This window comes from Myotis davidii, unplaced genomic scaffold (genome assembly GCF_000327345.1).
Source record: "Myotis davidii unplaced genomic scaffold, ASM32734v1 scaffold395, whole genome shotgun sequence".
Lineage (NCBI taxonomy): Eukaryota > Metazoa > Chordata > Mammalia > Chiroptera > Vespertilionidae > Myotis > Myotis davidii.
Window position 1 is genome coordinate 1637398 of NW_006287904.1, and position 10065 is coordinate 1647462.

The window sequence follows — 10065 nt, forward strand, 5'->3', positions numbered from 1 at the left end:
TGTCCGCAGGGAGCAGCGCGGAGAGCGGGGACTGCGCGCCCGCGGGCACCTGTCTGCGCTCTTGACACCGCGCGGTGGGCGCAAAGAGGCCACCTGCTATCCACGCCTGGGCGTTATGCGCAACAGCCTGATAAGGGCGTTCTCCATTCTCGGCGGGTCGCCCAGGTGGAGGAGCTGAAGGAGGCTCGAATCATATTACTGTAGCTTCGGTAATCGGGGAAGAAGGCACCGAGGGCTAACGGGCGCTTGCTACGCTGGTCTCTGGCGGGACCGCCCTACCCTTCAAAGTGCGAGTCTAGCCTCCGTCGCTGTTGCGTCTAGTATCTTAGTAACGTTGTGTCAGGAAGAAAACCCAACTTCCAACAGGCCTGGCTCCCAGAATAATCCAGGGGCGTAGAGAATTCTTCTCTGGGGGGATGTTTGCGAAGCTTTGCGTCTCTGCTAGGCTTTATTTGGTTTAACATTTATGCAGCACTTTCTGCCAAACACTCTTCTAAGCATTCTGCGAATGTCTGCTCTTTTAGTTCCCTTCATCAAACTTACACAATGGGGTTCTCTGGTGAGTTGGGGGTGGGGGCAGAGTATAGTATAAAATCTGATCTTTTCGATCTCTCTTCTATTGCCGTGCACTATTTTTCCCACATTTGAGGGACGGGTATAGAATCTTCACAGTGACATTCATTCCGTGTTTTTGTGTTTCTCTGGCCCGACACTCATCACAGTCCAGGCTTCTAGGAGTGTGGCAGCAATTCGTATTACTACCTACTTCTTGGAGGAAACCTGACCTGGTTCTTTACCTTTCCATTCCTTCAAGTCCAGGGGCCTCTCTGACCTATGACTACAAGGAAGTGATTGTTTATCTGTTTCTACTCCTCCCCATCCAGCACTTGAGAACAGCATCTACCCTACTGTCTGGCATATGCTAAGTAAATACTGAGTGTCTGAAAACTAATTTTTTAAAATACATGTTTTTAAAACTAATTTTTAAAATGTAATTATACTTGATTAGGTAATATAATCACGTGTTTAAAACCCAAAAGATATCCCCACAAAAACTCAAAAACAAACCAACACCATGTACCATCTCCCACCCACTCTTGTGCCCCAAGGACCTAATGGAGGAAAACTGGTCTTGTCAATTTCTTCTGTCCTTTCTGGAGGAACTCCATCACATGCAAATGAATGTTTAGGTAGATTCCTTTCCCTCTCTGCCCTGCGAACACTAGGATAGTAACGCACTGTTCTGTAAATTATAGTGTTCCGCACAACATTGAATGGAGTTGGTACCTATCCACTGCAGAGCTTCATTTGGTCTTTCAGCTCGTCTTTGCCAGTTTTGGATCCCAAGGTCACTAGAGTGAGATGTCAGCTGCCCTGTTGGCCATGGGACTGGAAAAGCACCCACTTAGCGAGAGTTCTTTTAACATTAGGATCCTCTTCTGTAAGAGGACCCAGAGCCACAGGTGACAGCACCTTTTCCTAATTTCCACGGTGCAGTGGAAGTGGCACCGCTTTGCCCTGCTGGATTTGGGCCTGGATCGGGAGCAGTGAAGTGAACCTCCTACCCCCTCTGCTGGGGATTTGGCTGCCTTTCCCCAGTTGCACTATGTACTTGACTTTTCTTGGCCCGCGCCAGCCCAAGGAAAGCTTGGCCTGTGACACTGGCGCAGAGCAGTTGAGAAATGTGCCATGCCGATGGTTTGGGCTGGCTGCCTGGCCCCCGTAACTATGGGATCAGATGGGAACAGTGGTTGGCTTCCTTGCACCCGCTCTGGGTTCAGAGCCACTCCAGTCCTAGAGAGAGGATCGCAGGCCTCGCCAGAGATGCAAGAGCTTAGGAGCTCGTTGCGCATTCAGCCCTCATCCATAGACTTTGGAGTGTTTGGCTTGTGTAGTAGGTAGTGTGGCCTTTCCAGGGATACAGACTCAGCTAGACACGGTCCTTGTCATTAAGAACTTAGCTTCAGCTCTTAGATAGATAGAAACTTGGAAGATAAATTAAAAAGAAATAGTAAGTGGAATGAAATACCTGCCACAAGATTAGGTGTTACAATTTAAATAGTGTTTCTCAAAATGTGATCCAAAAGCCACTTGCATCAGAATTGCCAACCGAAACTAGACTTGTCCCAGAGGTTGGGAAAGATTATTTCCCTGAGAGACTTCAGCTTTTTGCTAATTTTATTGTGTTTTTTAAATTTTATTTTTATTGATTTCAGAGAGGAAGGAAGAAGGAGAGAGAGAGAGAGAGAAACATTAATGATGAGAGAGAATCATTGATTGGCTGCCTCCTGCACGCCCCCCACTGGGGATGGAGCCTGGTACCCAAGCAAGTGCCCTTGACTGGAATCAAACCTGGGACCCTTCAGTCCACAGGCCCATGCTCTAGCCACCGAGCCAAACCAGCTAGGGCGCTTTTTTTTTGCTAATTTAACAGAGCTCTACCTTTCCAGATGTGGGCTTCTCCGGAAAGTGAAGGTGATTGAGCAAATTTTCCACTTGGGCCTTTGAAGTAGCTGAGAATGCTTATGTCAGTAGGAGTGTTGTCACACCTAAGCTCCTACCTCCAAGGTGGCTATAACCCGCACATGGAGTGTAAGTGATCAGTGGCAATACAGATACCAGAAGACTGAATCTAGCTGACTTGCCGGGGCGCTTCAGCCAGAAAGGACATGTGAGGGGAAGTAGCCGGGTTGTGTAACATGCCCTTGTCCTGCCCTTTGGCACCTCCTTTCCTCTAAGCCAGGGAGGAGGCTGGAGGTTGGCCCTCAGGCACCCAGCCCAGCCCAGCCCAGCCCTGCCATGCTGCACGCTACAGGGAATGCTGGAAGCTGCTTCCTTAACCTGTGTGGCCCTTTATGGTTCTGGTGACTCAGAAGAAAAACAACAAAACACACACAGTGACTCAGAAAAAACAACAGAAAGAACATACATGTACGCCAAAAAAGCTTCTTAAGTAACTCCAAAGATGAAACAAAGTTTCTTCATCAGAACAAGTGCAAGATCCAGCTCTAGAACTGAAATGTCAGGGCTGTATTTACAGCCAAACCTCTGTGCTAGGGAGCGCATGTCCCAGGCCTGCTTTGGAGGCAGGGGAGAAGAATGGCCCTAGGTTTCTGTCTTGGCAGCTCTGAGGCCTGGAGCAAATTGCTTCTCTCCAGGAATCATTGCTTATAAGGTTGGTACTACCTGCTGTCTAAGATTATGGTGAGGATTAAATGCGATGATCTAGGGCTGTGATGGTGAACCTATGACACGCGTGTCAGAGGTGACACGTGAACTCATTTTTTTGGTTGATTTTTCTTTGTTAAATGGCATTTAAATATATAAAATAAATATCAAAAAGATACGTCTTTGTTTTACTATGGTTGCAAATATCAAAAAATTTCTATATGTGACACGCCACCAGATAAGTTAGGGTTTTTCAAAATGCTGACACGCCGAGCTCAAAAGGTTCGCCATCACTGATAGGGAGAGTACAAGGTGCGTAGCACTCAATAAATGTCAGCTAGCATTATCGTTATAATTATTGATTTCATCATCGTTTGGCCAGCACCAACTTGGGTCATAAAATGCACCCAATTGGGGTTTGGCCAACGAGCAGAGGCAGAGAAGGGAGAGAAGACAGAACACCCTGGTATGCAGCTGGAGTTGTTTATCTCTTGCCGCTGTTGTCTTCAGATCGACCAATAGCCTGAGGCCTGAGACTGAAGGTCAGGGAGAGTTCTGGCCTACTTTGCATTGGTGACTCAAGGGCGCCCTGTGTGACTCATCTTTTGTGGTTTGCTGGAACCTTCTGAGTGCCGTGCTGTGCTCTTTGTCCACTTTTGTCACCTTTTTTTAATTTTCTTTGTCACCTTCTTGCCTGAATTACTGTTTCTGTCCTGATTCTCGCTACACTTCCACCTGGAGAGCCCAGAAACAGTCTGAGCGGCTGTACATGAGCTCCTCTAAGGTCAGAAATGATCCCTTCCCTGTGGACAGGTAGCACTGACCCACTAATGCTTTGGAAGCTGGAATTTAAGGATAGGATGGGTTACAGCTGCACTTGGCAAAGACCCAGAGTCCCCTCTGATCAGGGTGGGAAAGTTTGTACAATTAGAAAACAACAGCAAACTGATACAGGATCACCAGTTTGAATTCTGATGGATGGAAAGGCTCTCTGCATCTCCTGCTCCCCTTCTCTATGCCAGGCTGTCCACAGGGGTCCTTTTTCCTCCGTGGTTTCTCCCTTTGATTTTAAGCTTACGAGGCTTCCCTATCCAGAGATCAAATAGACATGCACCAAGATGAATCTGTTTGAAAACACGCTCCATTTTCCATATTTGTATCGAACGCTCCGGCATTTGATTGTACTGGAAAAGTCCTTTAACTGCCAAGAATTACACAGAATGTTAGCAGTGGTTCTTCCCCAGGCGGTGCGATTATTCATAATTGCTGCTGCTTCTTTCATGTATTGCTTTTATGAGCAAAAACACGTAATGTTATTTAAGCCAAATCTGACCCCTCTGTGTCCTTAGCTCCACGGTTGGGATCAGCTCTTGGGGAGACCTGGCATGGAGCGGGGAACATCTGGTGGAACCCTTGTTCATTCTCCTTGCGTCTGTTTCCTCCTTGCTAAAAAGAGGGCTGGACTGTTGAGTCTTTTCTGGCCCAGAAAGAGCCTGCACCCTGTGAAGGGGCGTGGGCCACCCGAGTTCTGCCGGGTTTGGGCCTGACTTGACAGGTAGCCATTCCTTGGGTGATGCAGCGCCTCCCCCAGCCTGATTAAAATATTATACCTTTTGCCAAAACCGGTTTGGCTCAGTGGATAGAGCGTTGGCCTGCGGACTGAAGGGTCCCAGGTTCGATTCCGGTCAAGGGCATGTACCTGGGTTGCAGGCACATCCCCAGTGGGAGATGTGCAGGAGGCAGCTGATCCATGTTTCTCTCTCAGGGGTTTGAGCCCGCAACCTGCGCATGTGCCCTGACCGGGAATTGAACTGTGACCTCCTGGTCCATAGGTCAATGCCCAGCCACCACTGAGCCACACCAGCCAGGCTAAAATATTACACCTTTCTAGAGGGGTAGGGGTGAGAAGGCTGTGGACAGAGTGAATGCCAAGGAAGGTGGGGGGAGGGGGATTGCCAAGGGGGAGGTTAGGACCTCCAGCAGGTGGGTGTCCACCCAGCCAGGACCCAGGGAGGGAGAGCAGAGTATTGAAGACAGGGTCTGGGTTGCGACTCTCTGTTCTTCCACTAACCACCTGTGTTCTCCAGGTTTCAGTTTGTTCATGTAAAAATGGGGATAATAATAGCACCAGCCTCAGAGCGTTGCTGAGGCTTCCGACAGATAACAGGGGTGAGGTATTTAAGACCGCACATGGCTGGTATTGGATCGTTATTTCCCCCATGTCCCTTTTGAATTTCATCTGCATAGCATTGTAGAACTTGTAAATTAGTCTATATTTTGAGGCCCAGGACTTAGATAATCCATCATTTCATGAGCAATGTGGTTTTATACATCTGTGTTAAAGACCCTGGGCTGGCCATCAGCAGACCAGAGTCCCCCTCCCAGTTCTGCAACGACCTGGCTGTGTGACAGAAGGTCAGAATGACCCTGAGCCTCGTGTGTGCTAATCTGCAAGGTGAAGAATTTGAATAGGATTAAGCCTCCATCCTGCAGGCTCTTAGAGCTTCGGTTGTCACTTTGTACTATTATTTGCTTATTATACTTTCTTTAAAAGTTTACTTTAGAACAACTTTTGGTTAGAGTGTTGTCCCAATGTGTCAAGATTGTGGGTTCCATCAACCCATGAATGCAAGTGGAACAACAAATTCATTCTCTCTCTCTCCTCTCTCTCTCTCTCTCTCTCTCTCAAAATTAATCATCAGTAATATGTCTAACCCTAGCCAGTTTAGCTCAGGCCTGCGGACTGAAGGGTCAAGGGCATGTACCTCAGTTGCAGGCTTGATCCCAGGCCCTGGTTGGAGCATGTATGGGAGGCAACCAATTGATGTGTCTCTCTCACATCGATGTTTCTCTCTCTGTCTCTCCCCCTCCCTTCCACTCTCTCTAAAAATCGATGGAAAAATATCCTCAGGTTGAGGATTAACCAAAAATAAAAAAATGTTTGAGGTTGACTTTAAAAGACAACTTTACGTCACTACTGTAAATGTCATATGTACAAGACAACAAAAACCAGTAGAATGGAAACAAAGCAGTACGATGGAATTCTTGCCAGGCACCACTCCCTGACAAGGACAAGGCCCAGAGTCTGAGGCCTCCTCATACTTTGTGAAGAAGGGAAATTAGCACATGGAGAGATGGTAACCACAGAGTCACACGCAAATGAGACATTCTACACTCTCAGAAGGGCCACAGGAGTTGGAAAGGATACGAGCAAGTCGGTGTCCTTTGGTGCTGTGTGTGGGCACCCATTCCTCACTTTGGACAACCTTGGGCTCATCATAGACCTGCAGGGGACTTCACAGGTCATCCTCCCCACCTGTCATGTGGTAGATGGATGAGTTGGGTCAGGTGTGGAAGTGGCTGCTCATGCCCTTGCCCCAGCAGCGTGAGGATCCTTGCCTGACCCTGCTTGTGCAATGGCAGGACAACGCCTGAAACATAGAGAAACCCTTCACTGTGGCCATGGGACCCCAACCATGGCCAGGCCACACACACCGCCTTCAGAGGCTGCAGTCAGCACTTTTATTTTAAGCTGAGTTCTAATACATTTGTGCACTTTCTTTAGAGCAGGATATGTCACTTAGAAGTAGACCCCAGTCCCTCCAACATACTCAGGTTCCTCCAGAACACTCCCTTTGCTGTGTTTGCTCCTGTTTCTTCATGTTGGTCAGAAGTACTAACACTTAGTGCCATTTCAGAGCCAAAAAGGAGTCTTGGGTATGGAATATACTTTTGTATAAATAGCCTGGTGGAGGTATAATGCATAAATCAAAACACTGGACATGTTTAATGTATATCATTTGATGGGTTTGAAGATGGGAAACCATCAGCACAGTTGTGGTTCTTGGCTTGGCTAATAAACTGTCCTGCTGGCATAGAATAAGGATTTTACAGGTAAAGCCTCAGAGCTTTGCTATTAACAGCTGTTCTCTTGTGAGGGAGGAGGCACCAACGTTCTAGATCATTCAGCAGAGCTGCTGTTCTCAGTCCCTGGCTGCTCACATCAGTCCCTGGGGAGCTCTAAAAACTGCCAATGCCTGATCCCACTCCAGAAGAACCGATTTCGTTGGCCTGGGGTGTGGCCTGGGACTCTGGGGATGTCCCAGGTAATTCTAAGGGGCAGCCAAAGTTGAGAACCACTGGCTTAGCTTATCCATTCTATCTCAGGAATGAGAAAATAATTCTAATATAGAGAAAAGTATTTGATTTTTTCTGGTTGTTAAAGCACAAAGGTTTATATGCTGGGATGAATTAGAGTTGGGTTAGAATAACTGAGATTTATCGGAGAGTAGGGACAAAGATCTCCAGTATGTTCCTCTTGTCAGCTTAGGCCCCTCCGTCTTCTGATATCACCCATTCCTTCATCCCACCAAATTGTCTCCAGAATTGACTGTCATTTAAGATTACAAAATAGGAATGCAACATTTCCCAGTTTTCAAATTTCTTCTAAGTTCCTCCGATTTGATTCATCACAGATATTCTCTGTTGTTGTTAAATGGGCTCATTACACAGTGTATTGTCGTCGGTGAAGGAATTTTGTTAATACATTTTTTAATGGATCTGTGATGTAAAAACAGTCCTCTGTTTTCAGAAAATACTTGTGAATTAATTTAGCATAGAATTCTCTGCCTAACAAGAACCATGATTTCACTCATCTGTGGGATAGGAAAGCAACAAAAAAGTTTTCTTGAGAAAACTGGAGAATTAAACTGTAATTTTATACTCTTAAGCTGCTGCATTTCACCAAATATAGAATTCATCTCAGTTTCTTATTAGAAAAAGCAATGACCGCCCTAACACACGAATTTGCAAAGCGCTGTTTACCTTTCTTTCATTTGCTCCTCACACCAGGAAACTTGTCTAAGAAACAAACTTCTCTGGTTCAAAGTCCTACAGTAGAAGCTTATTGGCCCAGCTGGGATCAGGTGCCCACCCCGGACCAATCAGTGGCCCCATCAGCAGAGCCTTGGCCCACTGTGCAATGAGCACATTTGTGAGGTGGGCACAGGTGCCTGGACCAACCATGAACTCCTCTGTCACGGTCACTAGCCGCAGACTCTTGGCCCTTGTCTGGAGAACTGGCACTAACTAGTCCGAGTGCCTTCTCTTCCCTTGTTGGAAAGCCTAAGGGGCAACTGGTTTGTTACCAGAATGTTTGGTCAGTAGAGATGCAGAAGATGGGAGCTTGCTGGGCTGGATGCCGGCTGGATGTCTGCTGGGGGAACCAAACACTCAGGCCCCCCAGAACGTGGGCTCTCACTCTGCACTTTTTCTGGAATCCACTCTGGTTCTTATCTTTCCATTATGACTGTAGTTCTCCCAGAACATAGTTTATAATCTGGGGGTTGGCCGTCCAGAGCTGTCATGGCATCTCTACTCAATGGCATCGGTATCCAGGCTCCTTCTCTTGTTACTTTGCTGTGTAATTTTTACTTTTACTGTAAGATCTCCTCACAGCCCAAGAGGGCTGCTGGAGCCCCAACAATCACACTCTGTCTTCTAGCCACAGAAAGAAGGAAGGGATAAAGAAAAGGAGACAAAGGGCACCTCACAGTAGCTACATTTGTTATTTTTATTCCATCTTTTAGATGGATTTCTCTTCTGCCTGTGATCCTCTCTTCCAAGATAAAGCTGATGTCTCCTAGTTTTAAGGGGTGGTACTTTTTGACCTTGTATCTAATTCTTGGGCTTTCCTGATCACAGAGGTGGTATTTGCAGGTGAAAAACCACTGTTTCGCATGGCTCATGGCTTCACATCTTGAGTTACAAGTTCAGTGCTTGAATCAGAACCAGAATGCTAGGCTTCTGAATTAGAATCTAATGCATTTTCTCTTCTGCCCAAGTGAGTTTAATTCTGTTCTCCACTGTTTCTTGTAGGGGTTCTGCGGTTGCAAAAATAATTGGTAATAATGTCAAGAAGCTTCAGAAGTTCGCCTCCACGGTCAACATGTGGGTCTTTGAAGAAATGGTTGATGGGAGAAAACTGACAGACATCATAAATAATGACCACGAGAATGTGAAATATCTCCCTGGACACAAGCTGCCTGACAATGTGGTAAGGCTGTGGGGATGAAAAGTACATCTGAGTGTCAGGTTGGAAAGCTACGTTTACCTGAGTCAACACCTGGGACTTGAGGAAATACAAAAACTTTCCCTCTTCCCCTGTTCCTTCCGCCTACCAAGTTCTTGGCTTGGTCAGTTTTGGTTTTCTAGACTCTGAAATGGGCTCTGGTTTAGTTTGCTAGGGCTGCCATAACAAAGGACAATAGACCAGATGGCTTAAACCACAGAATTTTATTTGTTCACAATGCCGGAGACTTCAGGTCTACTAAGATCAAGATGTCAGTAGGGTTGGTTTCTCCTGAAGTTCTCTCCTTGACCTGTAGGTGGCCACCCTCTTCCTGTGTCTCCACATGGTCTTCCCTCTGTGTTGTCCGTGTCCTAATCGTGTTGTATTAGGGCATCTCCTAAGAACCTTGTTTTAACCTAATTACCTCTAAAAAGACCCTGTCTCCAAACACAGTCACATTCCGAGGTACTAGGGTTATGACATAGGAATCTTGGGGAGACACAATTTGGCTCATGACAGGTTTACTATCTTAGCATTCAAAGTGCAGGTCCCATCACAGCTGGACTAACAACCTTGCCTTTGGCCGCTCATGTTCCCTGGTAACTCCCAATATACCCTTTCTGGGTATGTGGACTTTGATCCATTCCCTAGGACACTTGACCTTGGTCTGTAATTACAATGAGGGTCAAGGGCTAAATTACAGGAGATCCGGGGAAAAAAATAAGAAAATTGTAAGACTGACAGTTTAAAATTCAAGCGTATTAGGTCTGGGAGGGGACAGTATAGGTTATTGCCTGGCCTCATTCCAGTGACTTGCGGGGGAAGGG

The 10065-nt window shown here is 46.6% G+C and overlaps 1 protein-coding gene across 1 annotated transcript in view; it reads left to right on the forward strand.

The window, feature by feature from the left end:
- GPD1L (glycerol-3-phosphate dehydrogenase 1-like) overlaps positions 1-10065 on the forward strand; it is a 129791-nt gene that overhangs the window by 93735 nt on the left and 25991 nt on the right. Inside the window, exon 2 of the mRNA XM_015561246.1 lies at positions 9046-9223. Coding sequence (XP_015416732.1) covers positions 9046-9223 — 178 coding nt within the window. The remainder of the gene's footprint in view (positions 1-9045; positions 9224-10065) is intronic.